Source organism: Nicotiana tabacum, chromosome 2, assembly GCF_000715075.1.
Source record: "Nicotiana tabacum cultivar K326 chromosome 2, ASM71507v2, whole genome shotgun sequence".
Lineage (NCBI taxonomy): Eukaryota > Viridiplantae > Streptophyta > Magnoliopsida > Solanales > Solanaceae > Nicotiana > Nicotiana tabacum.
The window spans coordinates 115,640,126-115,658,761 of NC_134081.1; the positions used below are offsets into that span (position 1 = coordinate 115,640,126).

Sequence of the window (18,636 nt, forward strand, 5' to 3'; positions counted from 1 at the left end):
GCCCGATATCTTGCTGATTCATTCTTGGTGTTCTTTCATCTGATCTCGGAGTGCTTTGTTTTCATTCTCCATTTCTTCCATCCTCTTTAGAACGAAAGCGAGGGCGTTGTCATCTGCACTGTTAGTAATATTGTGGGTTATACTTGTCGTCGGCGAGCTTGGTCGGTTGCACTACTTGTCCGTTTGTTGTATCGTGCAAACTCTTGCGATTTTTGTAGTCATGCCTGGAGAGGGTCTGTTGAGGACGCTCACCAGCGTGTCGGTCAGCCATGCTTCGGGGAGTTTTTTCACAGCTGGGGGCGTCAATTCTTCTGCGGACGTGGAGGCCCCTTTTCCACTAGGTTTTGTTATGCTGCAGTGGGGGGAGGAGACCTCTCGCGCCTTAGGGAAGCGTTGGACGTCACGTCCTCGCCTACTGTTTTGCAGCTTTCGTTGATAATATTCATAAGGTTGCTGGGGAGATCACTTATTATTCTCGTCTTCTCTCCTTGGTTACCTGCTATGTTGATTTATGTACGTACAAAGAGAGAAGAAGATCTTTGGGGTTTGCGCAGTTAGTGACTTGCGTTAGTTACGGATCTGAAGGAAACTATAAAATTAACAAAGAAATCCCCACAGATGGTGCCAAATTATTTGACCAAAAATGTAGATCTTGATTTAACTAATTAAATTTATATTAATGAAGGTTAATTTTTGTTAGCAATAATATTCTAAAAAGAAACTCCCAATAGTGTAACGAATGATGCGCAAATTTGTTCCAACAAATATGATCGCATGCAATAGCCAACAACCAAGAATAAATATAGAAGTAATGCAACATTGAATATTGACGAACAATAATAAATGACATTTATGTAAATAAATGCAAAAAAGTCATCCTAGACAAGATGGAAGTAATGAATATTCTCTCTGACAGTCGAGAATGATGAATAAATCTTTGAGTGCCCGAGATATTCTCAGATCCAGTGAAAAAGTGTAGGCAAGGATCTTGGGAAAAATGTTGTTTTTGTGTGCTTATGATTGAAACCGGATTTTCTCTTTCTCAAGTCAAAAGTGTCTTTTACAAAATTAATATCACATGTCCCCTATCATTGTGTCTCTTTCTTTTTGTAGGGAACATGTTTCCAGAAACCCTAATAGTACAAATGCAGAGAATATCCACTAGAATATTCTCCTTCAGGTCCTATCTTAAAGCTAGTCATTATAACTCTGTTATCGATTATTGACGACTCCAGGGGCTTCGATCTTTGCTGACTCCTCGACCACAACTTTCATTGGTTATTAGAACACTTCGACCTATGACGACCTGGAGATGTTTTACTCATATCATTTTGACTTATATTCTAAAGGTAGATTTTGATCCATACACCGTGCAATTCAAATGATAGTTACCTCACAACTTCATCTTCGTAATTTATATTGTGGCATTATGAACAATGATATTTGTGGAAGGTAATTGATACCCTAAAAACATAACGATATCGAGATTAGAAGGTAAAACCATCCTATTTATAATTAAGAACGGTCAGACCTAATGGACCTCCCCATCACGAAACTATCCTATTTATAGTGCCTGGAATTACGGGCGGATCTAGAGTTTGGCCGCCGGGTTCAACGGAACCCAGTATTTTTGACGTATAAATTTGTGTATAAAAATTTATTAAAATTGCAATAAATGGTAGGTCTGAACCCATAACTTTAAAAATATAATGGGTTCAATCTTAAAAGTTGAACACATAGAATCTAAATTCTGGATCCTACGCTGCAGTCTACGTCGATACATAAAGTGATGAAGACAAAACAGAAAATTCAACAATTATTTACCCTAACTTATAAAAATTAATCAAATTATGTTAAGTTCACATATCACATAATAATTCCAACAATTTGGTGATGGACAAGTAAAATAAGCAATAGTATCAAGGAGTTTATTTTTCCTTTTCTTTTGGGTATTCTCCTGGTGTGTACACTGAAAATAGGATATCTTTGAAAGATTTTCTCATTTTGTAAGTTTTTTAATGTTAACAAAAATTGTGCTCTGTCGTTCGTCTTCGCCACCCAAAAAAAAAAAAAAGAAAGAAGAAGGAGGAGGAAGAGACTTGTACAAACGTACTAGCTCAAGGCCAGACGATTGACAAATATATAGCTCCAAAAATTAGGCCGAAGAGGACTTTAATGAGGTTGATTATATTTATAAATTTTCCATAAAATGAATAACTTGAACCTGTAATTAAATTCAAAATAAAGGCAACATCTAGAATATATTAGACCTGGAAATTCAAACTAGAGGACTTTGAAAAAATGTCATTAAAGAGACAAATAAATAAATAAATAAATACGTACAAGGACTAGTTCTTGATCTTTTCTTCTTTAATTTCTTTATATTCTTAAAAACCTAGTAATAATATTAATTGACTTGTGTTAGTACTCTTTGATTTGGAGAATAATCATGGTAATAGGTATAGAAATGAAAACAAAAGTAAATATGACCCCATTCGACATATCGGAGGGCGTATTTTGTAAACGAACATAATATGAACATATTGTATGTATTAATTTAATAGTTAACTACGACATTCTATACGGAAACTTGTTATTTTAAAGAGCTTATTCATTTTATTTATTAACCATTTTGTTAATCATTCAACAAAAATTCATAAGCTGATAAGCAGGTGAACTATAAAAGTATTAAAGATTGAGATGTTATATATCTACTCTAATTCGATCTTTTAGTATAAAAATATTTATATAAAAAAAATATTTTTTTTGCTCAAATGAAATATCAGACAATAACAAAAACTACATAATAGTAGTACGTAGAAAATTTTTCGTAGTAAAATTTGACTTTGGTCAAACTTGAATTGGTGTTAACGACCTTCTTTATAAATGGCTTCGATTCAAATTTCTATCAATCTAACGGTTGAGAATGTGCCAACAGTAAACGCTATAGAAGGCCGCCATAGAAGACTATCTCCCAAAACCATACGAATAAGTCAAAAGCAGCTAGAACACGGCTTTCTTTAAATTCCTGACAGCTGCGGCAACGACAATATCGTTTCATTAAAATATTACCAAATATTAAAGCCGAACGGAAAATAATAGTTTAATACAATCCAGAATGTTAACAACAGACCAATTCAATCATTCAACTTTTTTAAAGTAATTTTCAATCTAACTTTTATCAAAACACAGTCAACGCTTCCTCCAAAAACCCAGCTAAAATTCCCCAGAATACATTTTTGTGTAGCCATTTCTGAAATATTAATGTTTTTCTCATGAAAGATGTTTGAATCCAGACAAAGAAGTTTTTTAAGCTTAGGAATTATCCTTATCACAGTTTACTTATCCTCCAATTCTATACCAGTTGAGTCCAGTTGCAATAAAGGGTGCGATTTAGCTTTAGGTTCATTCTACGTTTGGCGGGGGACAAATCTTACTCACATATCACAGTTATTCTCCGTTTCTAGTAGACAAGAAATCATGGACTACAACAATAACATACCTAATCAGGACAGTGTTATAGCAGGGACAAGAATTAACATACCCTTCAGTTGTGATTGTTTGGATGGTGAGTTCTTAGGCCATGTTTTTCCGCACAAGGTTAAATCTGGAGATACATATGCTCGGGTTGCGTCGAATTATTCGGATTTAACGACAGTGGATTTGTTGAAGACGTTTAATCGCCATCCTGAGAATAATATTCCAGATGATGTTACCTTAAACGTGGTTGTGAATTGCTATTGTGGGAATAAAGATGTTTCTGAAGATTTTGGGCTATTTGTGACGTATCCTTTGAGGCCCGAGGATAACTTGACGGCCTTGGTTTCCACGTCCAATGTCAGTGCTGATTTAATTCGGAGTTATAATCCAGGAGCTAATTTCAGTGCTGGGAAAGGAATTGTATTTATACCGGGACGAGGTCAGTATTGATATTTTTGATAATGCACATTTCCACCCTTTACATTTACCCTTTTAAAATTAAAAAGATAAATGGCATTTATTGTAGAATGACGAGAGGAAGAGAAAAGGTGAATTTTAGGCGGGAATTGAATCATTCCCCTTTCTATAACATCATCCTTATATAATAGTCATTCATTATAAAAGCTAAGTTATTCTCGGAATCTATTTTTATGTTATGTTATAATATATGTCCTCTATAACGACACTTCAATATAGCAGCCAAAAAATATCGGAATAAATGAGGTTGTTATAAAGAGGTTTTGACTGTATAAGCAAGTAAAATTAGCAACTATTATCACTAGGGGTGCTTATCGAGCGGATCGGGCAGATATTTACACTTAACGATTTGACTTATCGGTAATCGATTTACAAATATAGTAATCCGCTAGCCAACCAATAAGACATCGGACACAATCAAATAAACAATAAAAAAGAAATAGAGAACTAGAGATAAGGAAAATTTTCGGTACAGATTTATTTATATAATATTTTCTAATCCACTTCTAACCAAGAGGTTGTGAATTCGAGTCATCCCAAGAGCAAGGTGGGGAGTTCTTGGAGGGAAGGATGCCGAGGGTCATTTGGAAACAACCTCTCTACCCCAGGGTAGGGGTAAGGTCTGCTTACACACTACCCTCCCCAGATCCCACTAGTGAGATTATACTGGGTTGTTGTTTCTAATCCATGTGACATGCAATATCCGGTACAAGGGAGAGTAAATAAGTATGTGGTACGGATTAAAACATTGATAACTCAATTGGAAGAGGAAAACAAGTTAGTTAACTAATGCACAAACAAATCTCCTTAACTCATAAAAAAATCCGTGTGACATGCTTGTCGGGTTCCGACCAAATACATATTTAAACTTTGAAGAACTGGTTGCTGAGGGAGACGACTGTCGCCGGTGTTAAAAGTTTAATTTTTACTTTTTAACTACTTCAAGAATTAATTAACGAAAATATTTCAAGTTACTCACAGTCTTATTCTCGCCCAAATAAATGATATGAACATGATTTAAGAAAGCAAATGACTCGTATCAACCTCATAGGAATCCTTTCGGGAGCGGTATGGGCTAATGAAGCGTGGGGGTCGTATTGGAATTGGGACCCAAACGTGTAACATCTGTCCTTGTATAAACGTATATAATCAGTGTATAATCTATGTATACCGGATAGAAAAATTAAATAGTAATCCGTCCAGCTATTTCTGTAAAGATCCATTTTTTACTCCCTCTGTCCCATTTTATGTCAAGTGTTCGACTAGGCATAAACATTGTGATCTAAAACAAGCTATAGACTATCTTGTTAAGTGTAAAATGAGAATTTAAGGTTGAGTTGTTCCTAAATATAGAAATGTGTCATTCTTAGGGAAGTATGCAACAAAAATGTGACATGGAGTAATGACTAAGATACTTTTTTTGTCTTTTCTTGTGTGAGGTGTTAATGTAATTTGATGGTTTTTATGTGTTTGTTTTATTTCGTGTTAGAAAGATTTTATGTCTATGCTTTAGAACTTTAAGGTTAAAGTCCGAGTACTTTTTTGCTCATGTTTCAGTGTTGTGGCAAAATGGGGGAAATGCACTTTTAAGGAGGGAACTAAATTAGGAAGCACAATGTTTTGCTTAAGGGTGATATTTAATTTAAGTTTATTGTTTACTATAAATTGGAATTTATAGTTTTAATATCGATGAAGATTGCACCCTTTAGAATGCGTTTTGATTTGTTTATGAGTAACTGAACCTGGTCGCAGGGATGTAGCACTAAGCATGCAGCATTAGTACAAACTTGTGAATGATTACCCTTTTCCTTTCTTCCTTTTTGGCATGACGCACTGTGTGACAGTGGACCAATTGAACTTCAGCATTGTCGTCTTCCTTGGTTCTAATTTCTAAAGTTGCTCCCACATCCATGAACCAAAATAGGTTCAAAGCACATGAATATTTCTAGTAGTGCCTTATTGCTAATAAAGAAAAAATGTGATAGTCTTGCAAGCGAAATAGTGTTATGTAAAATCGCCATGAAATTTAGCAAATGCTTTTGATTAGCAAAATTCTAGCTATACCAGCTGAGTTTATCACTGAGCTGTAACGGCAAGAGCAAGTCAGTATTCACAAATAGCAGAAGCACAATTGAGCAACTGTTTTCTGTTGCTTGGCTTCTTTGAGCTGGTTAAGAATTCTTCAATCTGCATCCTGGGATCATTTCTTCAGACTGCAGATATATACAAGATGGAATGCAAATGTCGAAGATTAAGAGTTGCATTTACCCCCGAAGAGAATTGGATGAAATAAATGTAGAATATTCTTTAATTTTGTGAATTGATAGTAAATTAACTGGAGGTCTTGCTTTTTGGAAACGCAAACTAGCCCTTTCAAACATTATTCAGAACCACTTTGGTTCTCTAAAAATCAAACATTACGCGCGCCAAAACAAGAAGAAACACTTGTAAGAGCAGAGTCATGCTTTTGAGGATGTTTATGGTTGATAATGGCTCACAATGGCTTCAGAATGAATGCTAAAAAACCTCTTCTAGGAAAAAAGAAAAAGAAAAAAGTGCTTGCAGGATCTCTATTTCTTTTTGGTTCTTATTCGGGTACCTGAGGGGAGCAGGACTACAGCGCAAGCATGTTGCTTGTTAGTACTTCGTAGAGAAAAAATGGAATACAATAAATGCCAGGATATTGCTGTGCTCTAAAGAGAGTGAGTTTATGAGAATTAAATCAACCTGATACAAATTTGTGTCTTGGAAAATTGTCCGAAAAGAGCTTGCTTCTATCTTTGATACTCTTTAAAGACCATAGTTTACTTGATCAATCTTCCCTCTTTAATCCATCCCAATTCCTTGACCTGTTTCATATGATGCTAAAATTTCTCAGTGCCAGAAGTTTAAAGTAAAAGAAACTGGTATACTTCAAATTACTTTTAACTTCAATATGGCATATTTTGACAAATTACTCCATCTTCACACGTTTTACTTATTATTGAATTAATATTTTAAATAGCTGACCTACGTCTATGTAATGATGCTTTTGATGTTTTCTTTTTCCAATATCTGAATAGACTAAGTTGGCCAACTAAAATTGGAGAGAGGTAACACCTTAAGTACAACGGCTTGGTTGTTTTAGTGCTTGTAACTACTATGATTTCTTCATTTTTTGTATGTTCTTAGTGTATAAACAATGTCTGAACCATCATTTCTTTCATTTTGCAGATAAAAGTGGGAACTTTCCGCCACTGCCAATAAGGTAGCTCATTAACATTTGATGTTATAATCTGATCATCTTGTTTATTGATCTTCCACCCACTAGCACATTGCTGACCTTTGCCATTTGTATTGTTTCTCCCCTCTTATTTGCAGTACAGGTGGTTTGGACCTTTCCTTGTCTTCAATGCTGACTACTTTGTTATCCCTTCTCAGACCATTCATGATAATAAAGGAAGTCTTTTATGCTACCTACTCTTATCGTTTTATACTTCTAAATAATTAGGTATTTCTGGTGGAGCAATAGCTGGGATATCTGTAGGAGCAATAGCAGTAGTCTTGCTGCTGGCTGGTTTGGTTTACGTAGGATGTTATAGGAAGAAAGCACAAAAGGTTTCGCTGCTCTCTTCCGAAGACCACCTCCATCACTCTAGTCATGGTAGGTGTCAATCCCTATTTTCTAATTCTTACGACATTCATTTATTTGACGTACAGTATTTCTTAAGATGCTTATGCATAGATCAGTTTAAAGCTGAAAATCCAATTTAATGTAGTTGATTTATTTGCTGGAATTGAATATTTCCTTTACTTATGCTGTCAACTTTCAACAACTATTGGAGTGGTAGAAAACAATGTTAGCTAGTCGACTTATATGTTAACATTTTGTTTGGCTTAGGCCCAGAAGGCAGCACGACAGTTAAAGCTGCAGATTCCGGTCGCCTGGCTGATGGCAATTCTCCAGGGATTTCAGGCATAACGGTGGATAAATCTGTTGAGTTCACTTATGAAGAGCTTGCTACTGCAACTAATGACTTCAGCATTGCTAACAAAATCGGACAAGGTGGTTTTGGTGCTGAGATGTTCTTTAATCTTACTTCTTGGTATAACTTATTATGTTATGAAAGAAGTGAAATTGTTTAGTTCTGATCTAATGAAGTGGGTAAACAGTAATCTAGAGAAAGCAGAAATAACAAAGAGCAAGGAGGGCAAATGAAGATGAACATTCTACAAATAAATGAATAGCTTACTCATCTTGTGATGTTCTAGTGATGCATTGACATTCATCATGGGATGCACGTCTTTGCATATATATTAATCCTGCCAACACTGAATCATGATTTCTTTCTCCAGTGGGTGCATGTCTCGAGATTTTTCTTTAGTAATGCTTATTTGTAAAATTTTAACCATAAAATAAAACCTACTTAATCTCTTTATACTCAATATTTTTGCTGCTGTGAACTATTTCAGAAAGCGGCTATTAAGAAAATGGACATGGAAGCTACAAGGGAGTTTCTTGCTGAATTAAAGGTCTTGACACATGTTCATCATCTGAATCTGGTAAAAACTGAATTCCGTACCACTGGAGGCATGTCCTTTTTGATGCTCTTCTCATTCTCTTCTGAGGATTAGTCATGAAACTTTTGTTTTACTTACTAATCGGGATTTTTTGTTAATTTAGTTGTATTAGCTGTTACTATGTCAAATTCAGGACACATCTTGTTGCATATGAGAAGTTGCTTAACCCATCTTTCACATTTGATGTTGCCATAACAGCTCACATAATCAGTTTAGATAGTCATCTTACGGCTTAAATGACAATTCTTAATGATATTCCTGAGCAATTATTGAACATAACGAAAATTATGCATGCAGCATGAGCACACACGAGGTGATACTGCTAGGTATATCTTAATGATGGGCAATTAGCATAGTTGTAACCTTAGTTGATAGGGAAGCAAAAAGCTATGTTTTGTTGTTAGGGAACCAAAAAGCTCCGTTTTCCCTCTTTCAGACTGCTGCTTGATAAATTTGCAGAAACTTGTGAATGATAACGACTGTCAGTGTTAATGGTGATACTGCATCATTCTAGGCAAATGATGAAGTATAAAAATAATATATGAATAGGACATTTTCAGAGAAATATATTGTAGATCAGGCTTCACTTCCACCGTAAAGCACACTCCAGAAGACATTTTTAAAAGAGCAGAAAGCTGAACAAAGAACAGATTCCATTACATAGAATATTAATGTAGGAGGTTTTTAATAATTTCTATTTATTTTCAAGTGTTCTACAGCTGTAATATTATGCACTACTATTGAAGGATCAAAGGACTTGAACGAGAATCTTTTCTCAGAAATCTTCTTTGGCGTTGTGCTTTGTCAGCACGAAAATTTGGCTAAGCTTTATTTGAAGAGGACAACTGAGTGCAACTTAAGAAGTTTTAACTTGCTTTGACACTTAGTGATGTGAATAATTTGGTGGAAGGGCATCCAACCAAAGGTGGGGGTGGGGTGGGGGGGGTGCAATACTAAAACGATATATTCAATAGACTAAACTGAAACAGATGATGTAAGCCAATTGATTTCATTAACTTGGCAGTCTTGCTGCTTGAGACCTCTATCCTATTATAGATCATAAGTCAAGTGAATGCCCCAGAACGTACTTCATGTTTGCAATGGTCCTTGAAACCTATACTTAGTGTAATCTAGTTATTACCATCTGTCATTCATTTACAACAAAATAAATTGCTTGAAGTGCACATAGAGCGCTCCGAAGAGAAACAAGGACCAAAAGAAAGGGGTGCTGCGGACAGCACTAAAGCTAGGGGTGCTTGGGAAAGTAAATTCTTAAATACAAGTCGATTAATTATAAATTGATAGATGTGATGAGTGGGGTCTTATTTTGATGTGGGGCATGACACACTTCAGGAAGGATATGATACCACATTGAGATGATTAAAATCCACTTTTCTTGATTTGATATCCTGAAGTAAGTGCAGAAAGTTTGCTCCATCTCAGACATTCCAGTTGATTGGTTACACTTGTTAACGGGTTTTGCAGTTTGTTCGAGGGTCTTCAATAGTCTTAAATTGATGGTCCATTGAAACTCATGATATGGTGCAATCCTTCTTTTCATATACGCTTGACTTATCTTTCCAATGATATTGAGTGCAGGTGCGGTTGATAGGCTACTGTGTTGAAGGCTCCCTCTTCCTTGTATATGAATACGTTGAGAATGGCCACATAGGCCAACATCTGCGTGGTACAGGTAGTTTTAATGTGAACTAAATCACATGTCATAGTTAACCACTTTTCCGTTAGTTTGTGATAGTTCCTTAAAGAACTTTTAATCAATCTGGTCAATTTATTTCCAGGAAGGGACCCATTGCCATGGTCTACTAGGGTTCAAATTGCTTTGGATTCAGCTAGAGGTCTTGAGTACATACATGAGCACACCGTACCAGTTTACATCCATCGTGATATTAAAACAGCAAATATTCTGATAGACAAAAACTTCCATGCAAAGGTTTTTCAAAGAACCTTTTTCTATGTATGTACATTGAGGAAGATTCTTTTGTAATTGTGTGAATCATCTCTGGTGTAGGTTGCAGATTTTGGATTAACAAAACTGACTGAAGTTGGAAGTTCATCTTTGCAAACACGACTCGTTGGTACTTTTGGATACATGCCTCCGGAGTAAGTGCTTTCCATTTTATAGTGCAGCCTTTAAAAGTAGGAATGAAGTTGTTTGCATAACAATGTAACTTTATCCTCATCTTTTTTAGATATTGGTCACTGGGGAAAAGCGTAGTTCTAACTTAGACCACGTTTTATGAACGTTTTGCTCAAAGCTTAAATTGGCGTTTTTTAATTTATGCGTTTTCTGAGTGCCATTACAGCCTTATGTTATGGATTTGCGCAATGCTATTTTGCAGGTATGCTCAATATGGTGATGTCTCTCCTAAAGTTGATGTCTATGCTTTTGGTGTTGTCCTATATGAACTTATTTCAGCCAAGGAAGCGATAGTCAAGCCAAATGAATCTGTTACTGAATCAAAGGGTCTTGTTGGTTTGGTAAGTTCGTTTAGCATTTTTCTTTTCTCAATGATACGGATTACACGAACCCTTTCACAGGCTTGAACTGAACCTTTCTTTAAAGGGCCATATCTAAGCTCTTCATTCCTTTTGCTTGTCTCCTGCTTTTTCCTTATATTGATACCTATTTTTCCTTCTGATGATCATAGTTTGAAGAAGTACTTAATCAGCCAGAACCTGATGAAGACCTTCGCAAACTGGTTGACCCAAGACTTGGAAATGACTATCCCCTTGATTCAGTCCGCAAGGTATAAGATTAAACGAAACATGCATTGATAACAGTGGTAGTTGTTTCTTTTTGCTTCTTATAGAAGTCCATGTCTTCTCCATTACAGATGGCGCAGCTTGCCAAAGCTTGCACCCATGAAAATCCTCTAATAAGGCCAAGTATGAGATCAATAGTGGTTGCGCTGATGACACTCTCTTCATCGACAGAAGATTGGGATGTTGGATCTTTCTATGGGAACCAAGGTCTTATAAATCTTATGTCCGGAAGATAGTAAAACAGGATTTCCCTGCTTGTGAACGAGACTGAGACGACGATGCTGTTTTAAGCACTGGGATCAGTGACTACTTGTGCAGTTTTATATTGTATAGTACTTGTTTCAGTAGTGTAAGAAAGCATAGAAAGCTGGCTTTGATTTATAACACTTAGAACCAAATAACCTTCATTGTGAGTTAGAAATGGAACATTTCCTCAAGGGGAAATAAATGTTTTTTTTTTGTCTGATAGCAGTGTTTATTATTGTCCCATACTCAGTCACAGATGTCCAAAGAAGACAATAGCCAAACTTTTGAATGTTCATTTCTTGTTTGTATTGTTCAGGAGTTGTTGTTTCATGTTTGCTTCATAGCTTATGGCTTAGCAATTTCATCATTGGAAAAGAGACGTTCAAAGGATACTTTGAATTACAAGAAGGCTATCTTAATCTACTTAAAGAGTAAAAGCATGTCCTTAATCCTTATATTTGGATGAGCATTTAAGAAATTAACTAGTTTCAAATAATATAAGATCAACAATTGAGGGGTCATATAGATAATAGAATAATGAAACGCCAATTAGCCATTATTTGAAGGAGGTGAAATCCTCGAATTTTGAGGACATGCGTAATTTCCTTGGAATTTAATCATCCACTTCTAACATTAGAAATCTTCATTTGCTTTTACTATATTTAAAGATAATTAATAAAGTTGTGTCTTTTCAAATGTGATGGACTTCATACAGGTCATGCACGTACGACTTGATTCACTCGATTTTATTAAAATTTCCAATTATCATAAATTAATTCAATGATATCGTAAAATGTGTTTCTTCTCTTCATTCTCGTTCCACATATTTTGCTAGTACCGCATATTTTGTAGTATTATTACTTGCCTTCCGTACGCCATTAGTTTGCTATCATTTCATATCTTGTACGGTTATTACTGACTATTAGTAATTCTTTCATACTTTCTTTGCTATCTTGGGTTTTGTTTTCTAATACATTGTATTGATATTACTTGCTATCAGTGCTTCTTCCATCCTTTCTTTAGCCGAGAGTCTATCAGAAACAGTCTCTGTACCCTTCCAGGATAGATGTAAAGTTGCGTACATCCTACCCTCTCTACCCACTTGTAGGATTACAGTGGATTGTTATTGTTGTTGTTGTTGATTCTTGTTCAATTACTACGGTTGAAGTACCTAGTTTAAAGCAAGTAATAGATGATTGATTTAAAGATTCGAGTCGCAACCTAAATTAAAAAAAAATGTATTTTGTTTTTTGATTGTATTAACTATATTTCCAGGTTTAAGAGCTTAGATGCCGTGTTATTCATTATCAACATTTTTTTTTGGTAAAATAAATATTTTTCGCTCATCAACAAAACACTGAAATAAGTAAAACAATTACGTACTTATTTTCCTAAAAAGTATTTTTCAAAATCCGTAAAAGAATATTTTCATGCATTATCAAACACACCCTAAATTAATATTAATACTTGAAGAAAGAGAGAGAAAAAAAAGGAATTTGTAAACAAAATTCACATTAAATTTACAAGAGAGAAGGAACTCAAAGGCTCAAGCTTAAACTTCTTCAACCAGATAGTTAAATTGCTACGATTCCAGTCTAAGGCGTAGAAGTGGAGGGAAACGAAGAGAAGAAATGGCTAAAAGAACAAATCAATAGATGCTCTAATTGCAAATGGGATCTTGGCTACGTTCCTTTTTCACTCCAGCCGTGAATTGGGTCTCCGTTCAAAACCTCCAGAAATACGGTTAGCAAGTCTAATCTGTGTTTCCTTTTTTTTTTTTAATCGAATATGCATAGTGATTTTTGTCTGTCTTTTAAAATGTATATCTGAGCTTAAAGATTGAATCTTTCATAATAAGGCAGGTTTACTGTTTCTTGTTTGTTTGATGGGTGTCTAAGGATTTAGGGAGTTATATGGAAAGTAAATTGAAAAATTAGAATTTGGTTCAAAGTTCTTCGGATGAAAAGTAATATTTGAATGCAATTGTTTCCAGTGCTGAATTGTAACTTCGCAAGCTGAACCAATCAATATCTGGATTTCTTTTTGGATGATGCTAACGCCAGCTTACACGCACCTCGATTGACCACAAGCACGGTTGTAGCTATAATCCATATTTTGAAATGTCATGAACAATGACTTATATTCATATATTTAGTTTTTGAACTAGAAACGTTTCCAGCACTTAGACAATTTGAAGTAATATTTGATTAAGTGTGAAGGAGCTATGGAGATGTTCTGTTATTTGTGCTTTGGCTGTTACAGTTTTTAAATTACGTGGTATGATGGGTTTGTGAAGCTCCAACTTCTTCAAAGTAAAGTAGAGTAGAACGAGAAAAATGATATGTGTATTATGGCAATGATTTCAGTGCGCGACTTGGGTTATCTCATCATTCTCTATGCTGTAGGCTCCTCTCTTTGTCTTTAGGAAGAGAAGGATGTTACTATGAGTTGCTAGTTGCAACTATAGGTTTTCAAGCAGTTAGTTAAGTGGCTTTTGTTTAGCATAGCATTAGTTTTAAAAATTTCTACTTTTACTAGCTTATGCTACTACTCTATTACTATTAGTTTTACCAAATAATTTTTTTTAATATATAGATGAAAAACTTTAGTTAGTTACTAGTAGATTGGGCGTCTCATAAGGCCCAAACTCTAAAATATAGTTTTGATTCTAATCAGGTGCAACTGCTGTACTAGTAGTATCAGAATGATTCTTCAAGACTTCAACCTATTACATTCTTCAACAGACTAGTTAATTGCTGTGGAAAAAGTAGGAATGCAGATACATGAGAAGAAACAATAAACTATGGTATGAATTTCTCCTAACATTTGATTTCTCATTTTGCAGTAATGCAACAAATATTGCATCAGCTAGGTTGGAATTGAGGTGTACGTGCTGTCGCTGTTGCAGCAAACTTTGAGGTGGTTTTGTAACATCGAGCTATATGAATTGAGCTTAAATAAAGAAGTGAATATTCATGTAGCTGACCTCAACTTGTTTGGGATTGAAGTTTAGTTGTTGTTGTTTTAGTGGCTGTCGACTGTCTTTATCTTATCCTGCTGGTTTACTTTATGAAATATGTTTCCACCTTTGTGGCAGAAAATAGGAGTTCCAGCAACTTTAAGCTTTTCTTATTTTCTTATTGACATTAGTACTTTAATAATCAACTCAATTTCTGCAGTTAGGTGGCCTTGTATTTAAAATTGACAAAAACTGATATAGTTATCTGTATGAGACAAAGAAAAGCTGCTGTTTACCAAATTCAAGATCCAAGTAACTTCTGGTACTCTCTTATGAATACTCTCAAACTACAGCTCTTGGAGACACTGTCTCACCTCGTCAGAAAGTTTCTTTTCAGGTGCAAATAGGCTTGAAAAGATAGCGGTTTTTCTGGCAGTAGAATGTGGGAATAAAAAGATACAAAGCAACAATCATTCTGCTTAAGATTTATTTCTTCCAGTTGATTTTGTATTTACGCTAGTGAAATTGTTCTACTGGACTTAATGCAATAGACATGATAGAACATTTAAAATTAGCTATAGTCATAGCTCTTGTTTGACTCAAGCTGCTATTCTGATAGGGGCTGTTTTGAATAGCTTCCTACCAGGTATCCTGGAAAACGAGGAGGCAACAAAAAGGTCATTGCAAGATGACAAATTACAAAATATTGAAGAAGTACAGAAAATCATAGGGTACCACTTTAATGATCAGAATTTACTGTGGCAAGCTTTTACACATCCGTCGTATGACAGGGACTGTATATCTTATGAGCGGCTCGAGTATGTGGGTGACTCGGTTCTTAACCTTATGATTACAAAACAACAGTTTTCCAAGTATCCAAATCTTCCACCTGGGTTGTTGTCACCTCTACGTGCAGCAAATGTTGACACGGAGAAGCTTGCACGTGTTGCTGTTAAGCATAGCTTCCACAAGTATTTACGGCATGGAAGGCCTATCCTTACACGACGGGTAAATGAGCTTACTAATTAAGGGCATTCACTTTGTCTTTATTTTTTTCTTGTATTACTTATTGGCCAATAAGTAATACACACTACCCTCCCCAGATCCCATAATGTGGGATAATACTGGGTATGTTGTTGTTGTTGTTGTACTTATTGGCCAATAACCTGCACAGTTCCTATATTTTAGCATTTGTTAGCTAATTAAGATAGCACGTCGGTGTCTAGCTGTTCCGTGTTTCTGTGCCAGTGGAAATTGAAGCATTTTTACGTACATATGAGTACATATGAAAGTAGCTCAGTTTTTCCATGTGTTTATAAGAAATCTTAAAAGTTTCCTTCTTCTTTTCCCTTCAAGATCTAATCCTGCTTATCATTTTTGTAGGGTTTGCAATAAATGTCTGAAGCATAACTATTTTGTTATAGAGCTGTTATGCTTTCTGCTTAATCCTTTTAAAATATCCAAAAAAGAGGTTTTTGCCTTCTTCTTTTTACTTCAAGATCTTTATCATTGACGAAACCAACAAGTTGGTGCTAACCCAATCTGGAGCAATATGAAGGCTCGTGCCACTGTAAGCCATACCTATAGCACCCAAGTCACAATAATTCACTGCACGATCAGCGGAGTGCCTGTATTTGTGCTTCTGACTAAGCAAAGATGCATGCCAAGAGCTGCTTAATAAATTAAAATGTATCCATGACCGCCATACCCTAGTTTGCCTGGTTCCTATGTCTAGTTGAATATTATAGGAATGGAGTGATGTAGTAAATCAATGTACTTATTCATTTGCTGATTGGCTTCTCCTATATTACACATTAGATGGTTTTCATTTGAACTGCTACTCTACTCTTCATTTCCTCTTAGAGAAAAGAATTTCAATACCAATTTGTACTCTCCTCCTCCGAGTTCCGCAATCAAAACCTTGGGCGGAAGAAAAGTCATAAAAGAAAGCAAAAACAACAGTTAGTGGAATAAGGAGGAAGATTTAACATAGTTGACCTTAAATTCTTTAATACTTCTTGAATTCTTTTTTCCACCTTGACTGTTTTTATTGAAAATATCTGTTAACCTTTGCGAAAGTCTCACTTTACTTCCTTTGTCTTTTCTCAATCTCGTATGAAATATGTTCATATTTTCATTGATATGTTGCTACTTCTTTACTGCTGTACCTTTTTCTTAGTGTTTTATTTTCAGGTTTTGTATGTGTCCCTGATCTTCTTCCACTTGACAAAAGTTATCTATATTCACAGATTCAATCATTTATAAATGCTCTTCCAGAGTATCCATTGCATTCCCATGGATTGATAAATGCTCCAAAGGTGCTTGCTGATGTTGTTGAATCAAATTTAGGAGCAGTATTTATTGATAGCAATTCTTCAATTGACATTACCTGGGAGGTGTGTTCTCTTTTTCCCCCTCAAATTCCTATTTTTAAGAGCAGTTCAATATTAGCCATACATGTACCTCTTTATATGGAAGGTTTTGATCACGATTCATTTAATTGTCTTGTAATTCTTATAGGTTGCTAGGAGCTAAGGTTCCATCTTGAATCTCCAAACCACCCCCCCCCCCCCCGCCCCAAAAAAAAAGAAAGAAATAAAGCGAACCAGCAAAAGAAAAGGAAAGAGGAGTACCTTTTCCTTTAGCTAAATTTTACATGTTGTTGCATGGAAGTCTACTTAGAGCCAGAGGCGAACCCAGGATTTAATGCGACGGGGGCACATTATTCTGCTCAACTAGTGACCCCTAAAGGCTTTTAGTGTTCAGGGTGCCAAAGTGATTTGAATTAACCATTTCAAGATTTACACATATACGTATACAAAATTTTGGCAGAAGTTTACGGGGTCCGTAACCCCTCAATATTACGCATAGGTCCGCTCTGCTTAGAGCCAATGCAAATGCTAGGTTTAGCTTTGGCTTCCATTTCTAGCCTGCTATCGTCTCAAGCATGGCTAGAAGGCAGGCACACTTTGTGAATTTATGGCATATAAATTTTGTTACTTCAGAAAAAAGGAGGAAATATGGCTCTTCCGTTGAAGACAGTCATTTGATGAATTAGTCATACCACCAAGTATGTATAAACGATATATTATGATACTATCTTATGACTGAAAATTCATAAGGAATCTTGTATGAATCTCTGTGATTGGATGCTGAAGTAGTGACTTTTACTTCACAGAAAAATATGGGAAAAAGAGAACCATTTGAGAATTTGATGAGCTTGGGTGCTCAATTTCTTTACTTTAAATTCTATCTCCACATTGAATAATGAGAAGACTGGCATGTGAAGGCTAACTTATTTAAGTTCTGTTCTGTGTTTTGTTCTTACTAGGGGCTCAAAATGCGTCACTTGGACAGTATTCTTATCTTTCCTCACCTCTAATATATACCGCTTTTGATTTTGTATGACCAGTAGGTTGCGAAGACTCTATTAGAGCCCATAATTACACCGGAAATCCTTCAAACAAATCCGGTGAAGAAGCTCCACGAGACTTGCCAGAAGCATAAACTTAAAGTTCGAGTAGTCGATATGTGGTCACATGATGGGAGTTTTGAAGTTTTTATTGACAATCAACTAAGAGGAAAAGGCATGTGTCATGTAAAGAAAGAAATTGCATTGAACAGAGCAGCAAACAAGGCATATAATGAAGTTATTAGAATGCTTAGTGTTGACAATATGAAGATAGCTAATAGCTAATAATCTGGGCTTAGAAATAGAACTATTTCTCTTTTTTGTTCTTATTGCTCCTCTACAACTCTGGGTTTCCAAAGTTGAAATACAGACTCACCAAGGAGTTTTTGGCAAGGACAGAATTTTTGAAATCTCATCTTAACGTGAGTTAACTTCTATACACTGACAGTACGTAGTTTTTCTACGCCATCCGTAAGAATGACTTATTATGAAAGGTAATTGTCTATATTATGCCTAATTTGGTAGCTGGCCTAAAAAGTAATATAAAGAACCTATTATAACCAGTTAAAATACACTAATTGTGAAAATTATTTATATGTATTCCTGAGTCTCAGTTTAATATCTTCAGTCAGTATATATAATTTTCCCTTGTGCTTGAATCTTGACATTCATATATAAAATACAGTATAATACAAAATGTTGGCACGGGCCTATCCCA

At 35.4% G+C, this 18,636-nt stretch overlaps 2 protein-coding genes across 2 annotated transcripts; both read left to right on the forward strand.

Annotated features, from left to right (window-relative positions):
- The first annotated feature begins 3,057 nt into the window (after window positions 1–3,057).
- Window positions 3,058–11,877, forward strand: LOC107782899 (lysM domain receptor-like kinase 3). The gene is made up of 12 exons (XM_016603843.2): window positions 3,058–3,919; window positions 7,171–7,204; window positions 7,318–7,322; window positions 7,448–7,600; window positions 7,838–8,039; window positions 8,406–8,499; window positions 10,117–10,210; window positions 10,317–10,468; window positions 10,547–10,638; window positions 10,878–11,016; window positions 11,187–11,285; window positions 11,373–11,877. Exons 1-12 carry the CDS (start codon window positions 3,283–3,285, stop codon window positions 11,535–11,537), a joined length of 1,866 nt encoding a protein of 621 aa, XP_016459329.1. The 5' UTR covers window positions 3,058–3,282; the 3' UTR covers window positions 11,538–11,877.
- A 1,138-nt stretch (window positions 11,878–13,015) lies between these two features.
- Window positions 13,016–18,355, forward strand: LOC107782900 (ribonuclease 3-like protein 3). The gene is made up of 4 exons (XM_075237991.1): window positions 13,016–13,290; window positions 15,126–15,514; window positions 16,756–16,902; window positions 17,922–18,355. The coding sequence occupies exons 1-4, from the start codon at window positions 13,218–13,220 to the stop codon at window positions 18,201–18,203; spliced, it is 891 nt and encodes a 296-aa protein (XP_075094092.1). The 5' UTR covers window positions 13,016–13,217; the 3' UTR covers window positions 18,204–18,355.
- Window positions 18,356–18,636: the final 281 nt, after the last annotated feature.